The following is a 16,608-nucleotide window of genomic DNA, read 5'->3' as shown; positions in this document are numbered from 1 at the left end:
GGAAAAAGATATTGTTCCAATCCTACCTGCCAATGGACATTTTTGGGATGACTCTTTGGAAATGAAGTTGGTAATAGGAATGACTTCTGACATAGCAGGATAAAAGATTAAAAGGGGTAAACCATTTGGAAGTATTCTTCACAATTACCATGACCACATTGCTTGATTTTTTGACTAGTTATATTTTTTAATATGCAATCTTATCCCCAGTTGATAAAGGTCAAAGGATGTGAAGACAATTTTCAAATGAAAAAATTAAAGACATATATATATATATATATATATATATATACACACATATAAAATCATATGAAAAAATGCTCCAAATCATTATTGATTAGAGAAAGTAAGTCAATTATGACATACCACCTTGCACTATCAGATTGGCTAAGATGAGAAAAAGGTAAAATGATCAATGTTGGCAAGGTTGTGGGGAGATTGCACTGCTAGTGGAGTTGTGAACTGATCCAACCATTCTGGAGAGCAATATGGAAGTATGCCCAAAGAGCAATAAAACTTCATACCCTTTGACCCAGCAATTCCAATTCTAGGTCTATACCCTGAAGAAATCATAAAAAATGGGAAAAATTCCACATGTTCCAAAATATTCATAGCAGCTCTTTTTGTAGTGGCAAAGAATTGGAAATTGAGGGGCTGCCCATCATTTGGGGAATGGTTAAAAACAAGTTATAGTACATGAATATTATGGAATACTATTGTTCTATAAGAAACCATAAATGATCAGACTCTAGAAATAGAATGGTTTACAGGATCTGATCCTGAGTGAAGGGAGTAGAACCAAGACAACAATATACACTTTAACAACATTGTGAGGTGATCAAGCTTGATGAAAGCAGCTCCTCTCAGCAGTTCAGAGAGCTAGGATGACCTTATTAGACTGGCTATGGATAATGCAATCCCCAGAGGAAGAAAATCCAAACCAAACAAAAATTCTTCAGAATCTGAGGAACACTACCATTCAAATGTATTTCTTTCCCTTAATCCTAATTCCTCATACCAAAAATGGCTAACCTGTAAACATACTTAACACAAATGTCTAAATACAACATTAACTTGACTGTTCAATGCTGAGGGGAGGGAGATGGGAAGGGAATGTGGAAGGAAATTTTGTAACTTAAATACATACACATATCTATATGTTTACACACACACACAAACACATATATAGGTATATGGATGGATGTTTTAATGTTTAAAAAGAAGCTTTCATAACATGTATTTAGAAAAGTAAAACATCAATAAAAATAATATGGCAACCCTATCGAAGACTTGGCCAATAAATAACATTTTTTTAGGTTTTTTTTTTGCAAGGCAAACAGGGTTAAGTGGCTTGACCAAGGCCATACAGCTAGGTAATTATTAAGTGTCTGAGACCAAATTTGAACCCAGGTACTCCTGACTCCAGGGCAGGTGCTTTATACACTACACCACCTAGCTGCCCCTCAATAAATAACATTTTAATGAAGCAGAGAAAAAGAAAGTGGAATGGTGAAAGAGGAGGGAAAAAACTTGCAACAGAAGTGCAGTACTGAGGAAGTAAGACTAGGGATTTGTAGTTAGTTATTTTCCCAAATATCGCAGAATAAGTTTTTGCTTGTAATAGTCACATTAGAGAATTAATGGGGTTAACTGGTTCACAGGTATACCTGGTTGCTAAATTCAAGGTTTCTTGCAAAGGCACCAGGGCTGATTTGGATATAAATCTCAGATCTGTTGTTTATGACCTGGATGACCCTGGCAAATCATTTTACCTCTCCTGCCTAACCTTTCAGTCCCTTTTTGCTCTAAATCCTATGAGTCTGAAAAAAAGATGGGAATGTGATTTAATTAAAAATCAAGCTCTTTAATGGCCTGATCAAAGTCTTTGCTATTTTTGACTTATTTTACTTGAAAAGGCAACTAGTTTTTAAGAAAAAAATTAAATCAGCCCTCAAGTGGGAACTTTATTTAGTGACCAAAAGACACTTCAAAAGATTTGTGATTTCATCCACGTGGGTGTTCCCTCAGCCAGTGTAGAGTTCTGGTTAAGCTTTACAATTGAAAAGTAACACAAACATCTTTTTCTTAGGAGACAGAGAAAATGAGCTACTCATCTGTTCTTTCTAAATTTCTAGACCAACTGACAAACATCTAATTTTACTCTCTTCTCCCACAGAATGTTTGTGTTATTCTTCAATTGTAATGCTTGACCTGTTAGCAACTTAATATCCTCAAAGGCTGTTAAAAACAATATTGCTTCAGGCCTGCATTTTGTTTTCCCTTGTTGTTAAAGCTCTACAGCTGGGAGGGTATATAGAGCTTAACTTTTTCTTTTAAAAATCTCTTAAAATTGTTCTTTTTGTGTAAATTATGCATGTCAGGAATATTTTACTTCAAGAACAAAAAAAAATCAGAGAATGTTCAAGGTGAAATCTGTAGAAAGATGATGGAGTATATACTTTGCATATTTAGGATCAACTATTCATAGCTAGGATCAACATATTCTAGCTTAATAGGATCAACAATTCTAGCTTCTTATGACAACGAAATTTTGACATCTATAAGTTGGGAGAGAAACACACACACACACACACGTATCATATGCACAATTTAAAAAATAGCATCTCATTCTGCAACACTAGGAAGTAACAGTTACATAGTGCAAACTTTTAAAATCATAGCTTGTTACTCTTACACAGATGATAAACGCTGCGTATCTCCATATTTTTGACCACAGTAGCATTCTTTTATTCATTTTCACTGCCAACGTGCTCAAAGGCATTGTCTTTTCTATAGTCTGAAAGATGAGGGTTATCTGATTATATATAGATTCCACTATTCTCCTGCAACAGTAGTAGCATTTTGCTATGCTTGAAAATATAGTTTATACTTGCAGAGACTAATACAGCAGGTTCACATCTGCCATTATCACATGAACTGGTACCAGTCTGCAGCAAGCTGGATCAAGGGAAAAAATGATCTCTAGCTTTTGGATGTGTGGCCTCAAGTTTGGGTTTTGTTGGGGTTTTTTTTTTTAACACTGAGGGAATGTAAAGAACCCATGTCACTGGCTTTCCTTTCCAATTACTTTGTCCTACAAGAATTGCATAGGTTGCAAAATCCAAATAGCTACTTCATTTGTATGAATTTAAACATAGTGCAAAGATAAACATAAAGGTTGCCCTAAAACAACCATAATACTGTCTTGAATAGGGCTTGAGGAAAGTCATTCATGTAAAGCCTTATATAAATTTCCTTCCATTTCCATACCTCCCTGGAAAGCTATCTTAGGGAATGATGTTATTGTAAGTTGTAATTTTTAAATGTAATTGATGGATTCATATATAATGCATTGAAAATAAAAACCCAACAAACATAAGTCCAGTCCCATTCCCATCAACAAAAATGAAAATAATGGATGGCACAATATAGAGAGAAGATTCCTAGATTGTAGACAAAAAACCTGGAGCTGAATACAAGTTTTGCTAATTGTTACTTGTCTGAATTGGGACAGGTCACAATCTTTATGGATGTCCATTTCTGTAAAATGAGAGAACCAACAATGATCACTAATGGCCTTTCTAGTATTATACATCCTGAACTTATGAAAGGGCTGATCTCTCCAAAACATTTTAGTCTGTTTTGTTCCAAAACATGCTTGTAAGGCAATTCTTCCTAACCTCTTTGAATCCTTCCAGGTTCTTCTACAGGAAATCTTTCCTAGTCACTTCAAATTTTTCTTTTCAAAACTATCTTCATTTTGCATAAATTATGCATACATATACATGGTTGCCTACTTACAAATATACTTGCATATGCATATTTATGCACCTTTTATTCTTGATTAAAATGTAAGCTCCTTGTTTAATTCTTATCTTTGTATCCTCACCTATTCTTGATGAACTATAATGCTTGGCACATACTAACAATTATTTAAGGCCTATCCGTTGATTAAAATATTAAGGCTTTTCAGTTTGTGAAACTGCCTCTGATATATTTTGGTCCAATCTTAATGGGTAATTTTTATATTTAGTAGAAATGTCCTTGGTTTAAAGCATTATTTTTAAAATAAGGGACCATGTATTTTATATGTATATATAAATATATATATATATATATATATAGTGAGAAATGCTGTCACATATTAAGTTGCTTAATTTAATTTTGATAAAGACTTGGGGGGAGCACAATGTATTTATTTCTGTTTATACTACAAGGACAATACAGAAAGATTTATTTAGGAAAGGCCATGTAAATCCTCCAAGGGTTCCAGAAAAGGAAATCTTTCAGTGGTCATCCATATTCTTGGAAAGTTTTAGATATATAAAGAGACTTACAGTACAGTTTCAGGATAAAATAATTCTATATTTAACCTCTTAAAATGTCATCTGTTACAAACCATTTGACTTTTTGCTTTTTGCTCTGGCAAAAGTAATAAAGTCAACAATAACTATTGATTCTGGGAAGGGCATGTTGATAGGTTATTCTATGGGCCAACTCATCTTCCTGATGACTACCTTCCTTGTCCATTACTCCCGTGTATATTTTGTCTCCAACATTCCCAGAAGATAGGTGCCATCTTATTTTTGTATTTGTATTGCCAGTATATAGTATAATGCTTGGTATATAATTAATACTTAATAGCTTTGTTGTTCATTCATTCATTTAGCATCTGTGTTTGATTTCATTTAAACACTACAGTTTAACTGAGCAGCTTGATGAAAAGAGTAAAATTATTATGAATAAGAATCTCTCTTTTGCTTTAAGAAAGCAGTAGCTATTTGAATACTATTGAATTGAAATTCAGAAAGGAAACAAGATACATTCCATAGCTGACAGGATCAGAAATGAAGAAAAATCAAGTCATTTTTATCCTTAAGTGTATGGATGGAGTAATTGATACCCGAGTAATCTTTAAATCAAAATGACATAAAAATTCTATTATGCTATATAGTATTTGGCTTAGATTAGTGTTGAGTTTAAAACTTAGCAATTATAACTAAAGAAAGATAAAGGGAAAAAGAGAAAAGGATAAAGATAAAAAAATAAAGATAAAAAAGAAAAAAATTGAAAGCTAGAAAAATTAAGGAGAAAGAAAAGAAGGAAAGAAAGCAAGCTGATGTCTCTGTGAAATTGGAAGCATAAAATGTTATATAACCAATTGGGTTTCAACCTTCAAGTCAGACACTAGTCAAAGGAAACAATGCAACCTCTGCCAATGGGAAAAAAAAATCAGGCCAGATTTCTCCCAGCTGTGTTTTCCACCCCCTTTCTGTTGCTCTTAGCATCTTCACTGAGAGTTCGGCATACTCAGGAAGATGGCCCAGAGCATCCAAATTGTCCAATCAAAAAGGTCAGTTTTCAATATGCAACTTGCAATACATGCATTGCAGGTTAATCCCTTTTTTTACCCCATTAATGCAAGTAATATGACTGTTAGCAAAAACTAAGAAGAGACTGATATTATGTGTAATTTAGGCTCTGGTGCCAAAGGGGGTGAGTCAAGGAAAAATTCTCTGGCTTTGAAATATATAAATCAAACTATTAATGTGTCCTTAGCATTCCTTTGTGATTTCCTACTGAAGCTTATGGTAACTGAAAGAGATAGGAAAAATCCTCAGAGGAGACAGGTTCCTGGACTCACTTCTGTAAAGACAGAGGGCCAAAACATTTCTGACAAAATTTTACTTACACTGTTGATGTTAACTTTGAAGTTGTATGTTCCAGACTCAAGGTCTCACACTTTCATTCATCTGAAGCATTTCACTAACATAATGTACTGATTTTGTACCTTAAAAAACATTCTACTGAAGGGTTCTCACTATAATAATCATTAGTTACATGGCCCAGTAATGCCAAAATATCTTTAAAGAGTATTTTCTGAATTTTCAAGATTCTGTCAATCAAACTAACTAATGGTACTGCTATTTGCTGATTATGAGACTGAAGGCAAGTTACTTTCATCTCTGGGACTCAGTTGTCTCTTGTATAAAACTTAAGGACTAGACCAGCTGACATTTTGAGTTTTAAATCTATGATCCTAAGTGCTTTAATGTTTCACATTAAATGGCCTGCTTTGGTTTAAAATAATAGATTCCCAAAATTATTGTGAATTCAGTGGATTTAACGATATCAATAATAGTCAATTTTATGACTTTCAAACTTCATATTAGTCACAGGAGAAGATTGCAGCTTCACTAATTTTTCATTTTCTAGGTCAAAAAATGGGCTTTCCATATATTTCCCTCAGGGACAGTTCCTCAACCCCTTTTCCCCTGCTGTGTATGGAGATCCAAAGAGATACTTTTGCTGCTTTCTAAACATCTAACAAATATCAATATACCTCTCTTGATGCCTATTGCCATATACATATGTAAAATTCTTTGTGTAATTTAAAGCATTATGAATGTATAATGTATATGCATGTATTTGTATGTATAAATTATATATATATAATAAACAAATGTAGATATTTATCATGTTAACACATACACAAATCATTTCAAATACTGGATTTTTTTTCTGATACAAAGTCTTTAGTTTTCCATGGTAGTGATTGACCCATTTAAGTTCATTGATGGCTAGTACTAGTACCACCTTCAGTATATTCAAATGCAAAAGGAAAATTAATATGAATGAAAAGAAAAAAACAAGACTATAAAGTAACATTACTACTATGTTGCTTTATTTTCTTTGCTTTTGTGAAGAATCATCTGGAAAATTATTCCTAGATGTGATCTTTTAAGTAGCCTTTAATGCCACAAAGTATCTCCACTGGTATATCAGTAAGTAAAGGTGATCACTATTTCATGTTGGAAGAGCTCATACAGCATCTTTACTATTTCCTAGGAAATTTGGACACTGAAGTGGTGCTCTTGAAAATATTTTGGTGTTGACTATGGTTGGAATTGCTCAAAATAAGTCAGATACCACCAAACTCAAGTAGAATTTGTGCAAAGTAGATCCCCTTAGGTACAAACGGCTAGTTTGATGATTAAATTAAGGACGAGAAATGACCAAAATAATTACAATGGAATATTTGGCAACATTATGAGTAAGTAAAGAATTGCACCATGAATTCATACAATGCATTATAATCCAGGATTGTTTAAATTTTTTAATGATATTAAAAATGGATGATTTGACAATTGTATCAAAAATTCTTGTAAAGATGTTTATTGTAAAAGATTGCCAAGATGATACATGACATAGTTATAGAGCATTTACTAATAGACTTCTTGATATATGCCTATCTCCATAACATGTTAGAACACATGATAATTTATTAGGGAGAAAGCATTTTTTTTAAAATCATTTTTTGTAAAAATGTTATCTGAATTAAAATTAGTGGTAAGTGCTGACCCAAGTGGACTTCCTCCTCTTTAGCTTATAACCTTTGAAAGAACTCTATTGTAATTCCAAGCTTTGGCCAGGGAAATGTGATCTGACCAAACCTTAACAAAGAAAACATAAGAGAAAGAGCAAAGGTTTGCCGTGGAGTTTCACCCCATCCATCAGCCAAAATGGTACATATTGTTTTGTTTGGTTAAACTTATGTCATTCCCAAGAACCAACTGTGCTGTAATTTCAGTCAGTGTTTGGCAATTGTTGAGGAGCTGAAGTTGCAGGTTGGTCTGTTTGCAGCTGGGCCGGACTGTAGCCAGAATAACTATGTTATTATTTTTAAAACACTGGTCCCTCAATGAGAGGAGCTAGATTCCATTTTATTTTTGTTGCTGTCAAATTTCTCCTTTCTGGCTCGTGATCTAATCCCATTCATAATGACATTTGTGGTATCTTCCTTGTTTGAAATTGAGTCCAAAGGAATCATTTTTTTGATGTGCGCTGGAAGAAAAGACAAAAAATAAACCTAGGTGAAAAAACATGAAAAACTGAAACACCACTCATAATCAAGGGATTGATTAAACAAAAAATTAAGCTCATTTTCCTATAGAAAGAACTTTACCTTCCTAATGATCCTTCAACATATGGATTAATTTAATTTAATCAGCTCACAATATGATTTAGTACACTTATTATTTATGTGATCATTCTTTAAAGTTTCTGAGACTGGAAGAATGAATTTATGCTTGGCTGTTATACAGTGACAAATATGATACAGAGAAAGAATGATGGCATGTTAGAGCTAGGAGAAGTTCAGAAATCATTAGTGAATGATTTATAAATAAACATTATTCATAGATGGGGAAACAGAGGCTCAGGGATATGATGTGACTTAACTAGATAATGTCAAAGTTAGGACTAGGAATGATATCTTCAACTCCTCTATCCAGTGCTATTTCCCATAAATGAACATCTCTCCCTACATAAACTATATTGCTTGGAATTGTAAGAATGTATTCTTGTAAGAATTTTCTACAACTAGTCACAAAGAATCAGGTCCCAGGCTCTTCTCAACAAGTAATTTAATTTTAACATTTACTAAGCACCATCACACTATCATTGGTACTGAGACTATAATGAGAGTTACTACACAGACAAGATCACAATCTTTTAAGGAAGGGGGGATAGATACTTATAAAAATAAATCAGAATAAAACATTTTACCACATAGATACATAAATTGGTATAGAAGTTGGAAAGATAATAAAAATAGTTATATGAGATTATAAAAAAGCTTCTGTATCTATATTGAACAATTTGAACTTTTTAATTGTAAGAAAAGAGGTTTTTATTCCAATCCTTTGAAAGCCATACTTTGTCAATATCACCACTCACTGCTTCCCCAAAAAAACAATTTTGAGAGTACATGCCACTGATAGGGAGAAAGGTAAATTATCTCTATTTATAGCCAATTATTGTTGTGAACCTGGAAGTCATGGACAGAATGCAAAGAAGTATGTTTGCCTAGACGCTTCAAAGACATTTTTCATTTGAGTCAAGGAAAGTGCTATTCAAAGCAAAGCTACAGATGGTATTTACATTTCTCCCCTCCCCCATTCTACAGCTATGTAAATTAAGGCATGCACAAAAATAAAGCCCTTCTCTAATGTTATTATTTTAAAATGTCAAAGTGAAGTACAAGAGATTGCTGCCCCCTTTATTTCTACTCTAGTAACCTTTAGGCAAAACCCCTCCTTCATGTAAAATATAGCTTCTTTCTTCCAGCTTCATAAAAAAAAGGCCTGCTTTTGTGAAACCAAGAGCTTCACTGTAAAAGGATTTCAATCTCCAGGGACCCCAAAAGTCATCAGACAACCACAGACTTCACTTAGGCAGAGACTAGTCCCATTGAAGAATGTTTTAGTTCCTGTTCTGGGTTCTTGTTGCCTCCTGGTTGCCTGAAAGGAGCTATGCACAGAGGCCAGAGGTTAGTCTCCACATATAAAAGCTAAATATGACAGTCTCAAAAGCTGACATTATATGTCTCCCCTTACTATGCTCCCAGTGTCTAAAACCTGAAGGTATGGGAATCCAAACCTTCCTAAAATAGTGTCCTGAGCTCAGGCCATACCTTCGAACCAGCCAGGATAAATTTGGTAGTGATTATGGCTCAAAATAATGGATTTCTGTGTTCATATTTCCAATGGCAATATAAACTAAAAATTTTTACATTTCTTCCTCTCACACTGGCAAGAAGACCCTACCTTTTCTTGAACTGACCTGAGCTACACAAACCTGACATAAATGGCTTTTTAAAACAAACTTTCATTAATGTTGGATCACTTCAGAGACCACAAATTATTCAGTATTTTCCTATTTCCTTTGTATCTCCAATGGTCATAGATTCCATTCTTCAATGTGGTTACAGTTTGACAAGAGACTTAAGACAGAAGGGTGAATTAATTTCCTAGTTAAAAGAGCCTTGTTTGGTCAGGATTCTAAGTAGAATAAAGAGACCTGCTGTGGTTAGGAAGACATACAAGAGGGCCCGTTTGATTTGAGGGTTTGTATCTACCCAAAGACAAACCAAGAGTTCTCTGTCCACTGATGTTCACATGAACAAGATAGCCCCACTTTTTTCCAGATGTATGTATGCAAGGCAGAGCTGGGAGGATATGTACCAAGGCTGGTTCAGTCTCCAGTCTAGGAGAAAATGACATAGTAATTACTTTTTTACCTTTTGCAGGTTGTAGGATTTCCCAAAATGAGAAAGAATTTAAAAGTCAGCCAGTCAATAAGCCTTAACTACTAAGGGTTGGCTCTATGTCAGATACTGCCTAGGACTCAGGTTACAAAAAGAAAGGCTAAAGTCAGTCCCAGCTCTCAAGGAGCTCACAGTCTAATGATTAAGACAATATGAAAATTATGTAAAACAAAATATATGCAGGATAAATTATAGATAATCAACAGAAGGAAGGCACTAGAATTAAGGAGGATCATGAAAGGCTTCTTGTAGATTAAGGAATCTTAGGTGGGACTTGAAAAAAGTCAGTGAAGCCAGAAAAGAGAGCAGACCAGGTACGGGAGACTAGTCAATGAAAATGCCTAAACTTGGGGCATTTAGCACCAGCCCTAGAGCCAGGAGTACCTGAGTTCAAATCCAGACTCGGACACTTAATAATTACCTAGCTGTGTGGCCTTGGGCAAGCCACTTAACCCTATTTGCCCTGCAAAAACCTAAAACAAAAGGAAATGCCTAAACTTTAGAGATGGAATGTTTTCTGCAAAGAAACAGAAAGGAGGCCTGTGCCCTTTGATTAAAGCATATTCAGAAAGGAGTAAGGTGTAAGGTAGGAGGAAGCCAGGTGGTAAAGGACATCAAATTCCCCCAAAAGATTTTATATTTAATCCTGGAGGTGAAATGGAGCCCTTTGAGTTTGTTGAATTGTGGGTGACATTTTCATAACTGTGCTTTAGAAAGATTAAGTTGAAAGTTCAGGGGAGAATGGAAAGGAATAAGGAGAGTCTTGAAGCAGTGAGGTCAATAAATAAGTTATTATAATGGTTCAAGGTGATGAGGGTCTCTACTATGGTTGTGACATTGCAGAGGAAAGAAAGGGGTCATATGACAGATACTGCAAAGGTAAAATTGGAAAAGATTTGACAAAAGATTGGATATTAGGGGAGGGGAGAAAATGGAATGGAAAAGCTTGAGAAATACAGGAAGAAAGAGTTTGTGAACCTAGAAAGCTTAGTCTTTTCTGAATTTTTTTTTAAATAAAACCTCACAGCTAAGAATGATTGGGATAATGAAAATGGTCAATGATGAGAATGCTGAAGTACTAAAATGATACATTGTTTTCTCCCTTTCCCTTTCAAAAAAAATTCTTTGTAAAGACAGAGTGACAACAAAAAAAATTCTTAGAGAAATAAACTAAACTAAGTGAGGAAAGTTAGGTAGAATCTTGCTATCCTCAAACAAGATTCAAGTTACTACATAAATGAATGATATTTCAGAGTAATAAAAGAATAGATAAATGATATTTAATGATTTTTTAAAGATTCTAGATAATTGAAGAAGTGTTAAAGGATTAGACAAAGGAAAATATCCTGATTTTTTAATAAAGAGAAGAACATTATTTTAATAACTACAAACTAGAGAATTTTCTTTATACTCCTAGCAAAATTGTAGAATGTAAAATTAAGAAGATAGTTTGCTGACAATTAGAAAGGGAAACCAGAATTGTTAAAAACCACTTTGCATGTATGGGTTTATTCCAAACATATTATGTGAACTTTTATCAAACAGTTGAGTTGGGTTGTAGATAAATCTAGCATTCACTACCTCAAAAAAGTTTAAAATATAACCCCTCCCTCAAGTAAAATAACAATTCAAAAAGAACAAAAAAGGAAATTTCCATAAAGAAATAATAGAAAAAGCAGTAGAGAACATGAGGAAGAAACATTTTAGGAAAATTAGGGATCTTCTAATATAATAAAAATATATAATTTGGCAGGAAACCACTAGGAGAAACCTCCAGAAAAAAAGGCTGATTCTCTTTTTTATAATAACATTACAATATAATTAAAACCCAGGAGAAAAGAATTTAATTGGCAGAAGAACTCTAAAAATGGTTAGAAGAATTAATAAAATTATTGAAGGACAACACAGAAAGTAACATTAGAGTTTTTAATGAGAAACTAGAAAAAGGAATCACAGTTTAGAATTAAATCATTCAGATGGATTTGTGATCTGTTCAGTATGTAAGTCCCTTCAAGTGGTACCATAGTTATCAATTCATGCTTACCCATCCTGTATGACTATTGCCTACAACTTTCTGCAAATTCACTACAGGGGATCTGCTCAATGTTTTGGAGACCTTGATCCTAACATCATTTTGGTGGTCTACTTGTCCTTCCCTATGAGATCTATGATTAACCTCTTTTTTCTTCCTATTATATGATTCCCTAATGATATCTTTTACTCCTTACAACACACACACACACACACACACACACACACACACACACACAAAGACACACACTTTTTTATTGGTCATATGTTACAACCTATTCATTTATTTTTTAATTCTCAGAGACATTTATATTTCTTGTTTTGCTGTCATATAACAATACTAGTAGAATGTTTGCATTAAAGAGATTAGCATTTACTTTTATGACAATCTCTGATTAAAAGAGATTTGGAATTTCCCAAAAAGAGGTCCTTTTTCCTCTTGTTCAATTATGAGCCAAAATTTCTGCCTATCTGTATTATCTGTTCCAAATAAACATGATGTTAAATTCTATATGTTGTCCATCCAAGTGCAGGTTTTTATCTGTACGATAGTGTTATCCATTCATTTGGTCTTTCTTATATGAACATATTTGGTCTTTCTTATATGAACAAACTCATTTGAATGATTACAGATCTCTTCCAGGAAGGTCAGCTTTGTCCTAAGGCTTGATAAAATTAGTACAATGTCATCTTCTCCATCAAAGCACTGAAATTTTTTTGGTAAGGTAATCTTCCTGTCTTGTAACTTGCATAATGTCTAAGAACAGAGTTATTCAACAAAGTTATTTCTTTGTTATATATATAAAGCAATCTTGAAAGATTTTTACGTATGGAAGAGGCATTTTTGGGAAAAAGAACTCACAAGGTGGCATTTTGCTCCATTGAACCAAATATCTAGAAAGGCACAGTGGAAATTTATATATATATATATATATCTCAATAGATAGATGGATAGATAGATATAGATATAGATGTAGATGTAGATGTAGATATGGATATAGATATATATTTTAAATTTTAACTTATATTTACCAATTATGAATTGGTAAAGGTATAGCTTGTCGTTTACTATACTTGCTTTCTCCATACTTATTGCCCTCACTGAAAATGAATTCAATTAATGTCAAGATGATTCACATAAAGATTTGGAATAGATGAGATAATAGGCAGTTAGAGGTCAATAGTTGTCAATGTTTTCTCTGACACCTTTGTTCAATATTAATAAATTCTTAGATTCTCCTTCCTCTCCCCCCATACTTGTGGTATCTTCTTTTCCTTTAAGTACTTTACACAACAATCCCTCAATGCCTTCACAATTATATTGTCACTAGCATAGATTCTACTTTATCTATACTTGGTAGAATCTATTTTTTTTGTCTGTTATCATTAGTGTTATTTCTACCTCCCATGTAAGTGCATCTAAGACTGTGGTATTAGATCCCAAGTGTGGCAGTCCCCTTGGCCATGATGAGAATAACATTTGTTACAATCATTTTGAAATGTTTTCCATTGTGTCCTGTTTGTTGCTCTTCAATTTTTATTTTTTAAATGCTCTTGACATGGTTTGGTTTCATTAGATATATTGCCAAATTTTCTTTAAATTATTTTCCCTCATTATTGCCTTTCTGCTTGTAATCATCCATCATCCTTTGTACAATTTTAGAAATAAGTTTATTAATTTAAATTAGTATTGTCTTTGGGCAGCTGTGTCTGCTGTGTCAGTGAGCAATGTCAATGTCAATATGTTATCCATTTCCTACTTTATTTTATTAATCACTTATTTAAATAGTTCAGAACTGAGTTATTTTAATCACAGATATTATTATATTTTTCTTCTTTGTTAATTCTGATCTTACCTCTAACAAGTTTATGATTTCCTGGTACTCAGATAACTTCTGATTTGGGGAAAACTCACACATCTCTATAGCAAATCTTTTCCTGTATATTAAAATCTATTTCATTTTTGTGATGTTATTTGATATTCCTCTTGTCTAGTAACTGCAATTATCGTTCTTGAAGAAAATGTTATTGATCCAAAAGTTTTAAGGGTTCTGCATAATCTACAGTTTTTTAGCATCTTTAATTACTTCTTTGTGAAATGTCTTAGATTAAAAGTCAGAAAATTTAGCAAAGCCATAGACATTCCAAGAAAAAAAATGAAGGAGAGAAAATAAAACAAAGCAAAAGTAAAATATAGGAAAGCTGTAAGAAAATATGAATTATTTTTTTTTAATCAAACAGTTGACTAGAAATCAGGACTTGAAGAGAAATTCTAAGAATTAGTGCCCTAGAAAAACTCAATGGAGGGGTGGCTAGGTGGTGTAGTGAATAAAGCACCAGCCCTGGAGTCAGGAGTACCTGAGTTCAAATCTGGTCTCAGACACTTAATAATTACCTAGCTGTGTGGCCTTGGGCAAGCCACTTAACCCCATTTGCCTTACAAAAAAAAAAAACCTAAAAAAACCCAACTCAATGGAACACTAAACCTGAATATCAAGTTTCAGGAAATCACAAAAGAAAATTGCTGTGAAGTATTGAAAGGAGATAACAAAGAACAGATTGATGGAATTCATAAAAATGTCAATATCAATGAACCCCAAGTTTAGCTCATGTAAAAAGTTACAAAAGAAATTATACAATAAGTCAGGAAGAGACCTTCAATCTGAATTTCAGACAACTATTCCTCATTAAAAAGAAATGAAAGGGTCATGTAACAAAAGATCATGGAAAGACAAACCAAAAATTAATTGAAAATTCAATAACTTCATCTTAAATAATGGGTGGATCAACCAGCAAATGATATAAATAATCAATAATTATATCCAAGAAAATGATACTTAATGAAATATCATACCAAAATTTATAGGATGTAGCCAAGAAGTTTTGAGGGGAAATGTTATATCTCTAAATGCCTATATGAATAAAATAGAGAAAGAGAACATCAATGAATTGGGTATACAACTAAAAAAAGCTAGGAAAATAAAATTAAAGATCCCCAATTAAATAACAAATTAAAAATTCTGAAAATCAAGGGGATTAATAAAATTGAAAGCAAGAAAATTATTGATCTCATAAATAAAACTGAGTTGGTTTTATGAAAAATAAACAATAAAATAGACAAATCTTTGGTTAATCTGATTAAAAAAAGAAAGATAACCAAATTAACATTATCAAAAATGAAAATGGTGAATTAACCACCTGTTGAGGAAGAAATTAAAAAGATAATTCGGAGCTACTTTGCTGGACTGTATGCCAATAAATTGGATAACCTAAGTGAAATGGATAAATATTTACAAAAATTAACTGTCCAGATTAACAGAAGAGGAGATGAATTACTTAACACCATTTCAGAAAAAGAAATTGAAGAAACAATCAGTAAACTCCATGAGAAAACAACTCCATGGGGTGGCTAGGTGGCACAGTAGATAGAGCACCAGCCCTGGAGTCAGGAGTACCTGAGTTCAAATCAGACACTCAATAATTACCTAGCTGTATGGCCTTGGGCAAGCTACTTAACCCCATTTGCCATGCAAAGATCTTTAAAAAAATAAAGAAAAAAAAAAGAAAACATCTTCAGGTCCAGATGGATTTATAAGTGAATTCTACCAAACATTTAAGGAACAATTAATTCCTATTCTACAAAAACTATTTTTAAAAATAGGAGAGGAAGGAGTTCTGTCAAACTCCTTTTATGACATCAACATGGTACTGAAAAGTAAACCAGGAAGAATCAAAAGAATGAAAATTATATACCAATCTCCCTAATGAATATTGATGCAAAAACCTTAAATAAAATTTTAGCAATGAGATTACAGCAAGTTATTAGGAGGATAATGCACCATGATCAGATAGGATTTATACCAGGTAGGCAGGGATGTTTTAATATTAGGAAAATACTCAATATAATTGAATGTATAAGTAGGAAAACCAACAGAAATCAATAGATACTGAGTCAATAGACTCAATAGATACTGAGAAAGCATGTGATAAAATACAACACCCATTCCTATTAAAAACACTAGAAAGTTTAGGAATAAATGGAGTTTTCTTTAAAATAATAAATAGTATCTATCTAAAACATCGACAAATATTATATGTAATGGGAATAAACTCAGAGCTTTTCTAATAAAATCAGAGGTGAAACAAAGATGCCCATTATCACCATTACTATTCAATACAGTTTTAGAAATGCTAGCTGTAAGAATAAGAGAAGAAAAAGAAATTGAAGGAATTAGAAATGGCAATGAGGAAGCAAAGCTTTCACTCTTTGCATTTGATATGATGGTATACTTAGAGAACCAGAGAAAATCATCTAAAAAACTCCTTGAAACAATTAATAAATTCAGCAAAGTCGCAGGATATAAAATAAACCAACAAATTATCAGCATTTCTATATATGAACAACAAAGTTCAAGAACAAGACATAGAAAGAGAAAATCCATTTAAAGTAACTGTAGATAACATTAAAT

The 16,608-nt window shown here is 33.0% G+C and overlaps 1 protein-coding gene across 11 annotated transcripts in view; it reads right to left on the bottom strand.

Moving 5' to 3' along the window:
- Positions 1-6,607: 6,607 nt before the first annotated feature.
- The window catches only part of CEP128 (centrosomal protein 128), a 541,441-nt gene continuing 531,440 nt past the window's right edge, over positions 6,608-16,608 (bottom strand). For 3 of the 11 annotated variants that reach the window (XM_074235602.1, XM_074235601.1, XM_074235600.1), the window contains one exon: positions 6,621-7,845. In XM_074235602.1, coding sequence (XP_074091703.1) covers positions 7,700-7,845 — 146 coding nt within the window. In that variant the 3' untranslated portion in view covers positions 6,621-7,699. Of the gene's footprint in view, positions 7,846-16,608 lie in introns of all 11 variants that reach the window. The other 8 variants (XM_074235604.1, XM_074235608.1, XM_074235606.1 and 5 more) reach the window with 7 other exon arrangements.

This window comes from Macrotis lagotis, chromosome 4 (genome assembly GCF_037893015.1).
Source record: "Macrotis lagotis isolate mMagLag1 chromosome 4, bilby.v1.9.chrom.fasta, whole genome shotgun sequence".
Taxonomy (NCBI): Eukaryota; Metazoa; Chordata; class Mammalia; order Peramelemorphia; family Peramelidae; genus Macrotis; species Macrotis lagotis.
The sequence above is the reverse complement of the archived record's forward strand: the minus strand, read 5'-3'. Positions and strand labels throughout refer to the sequence as shown.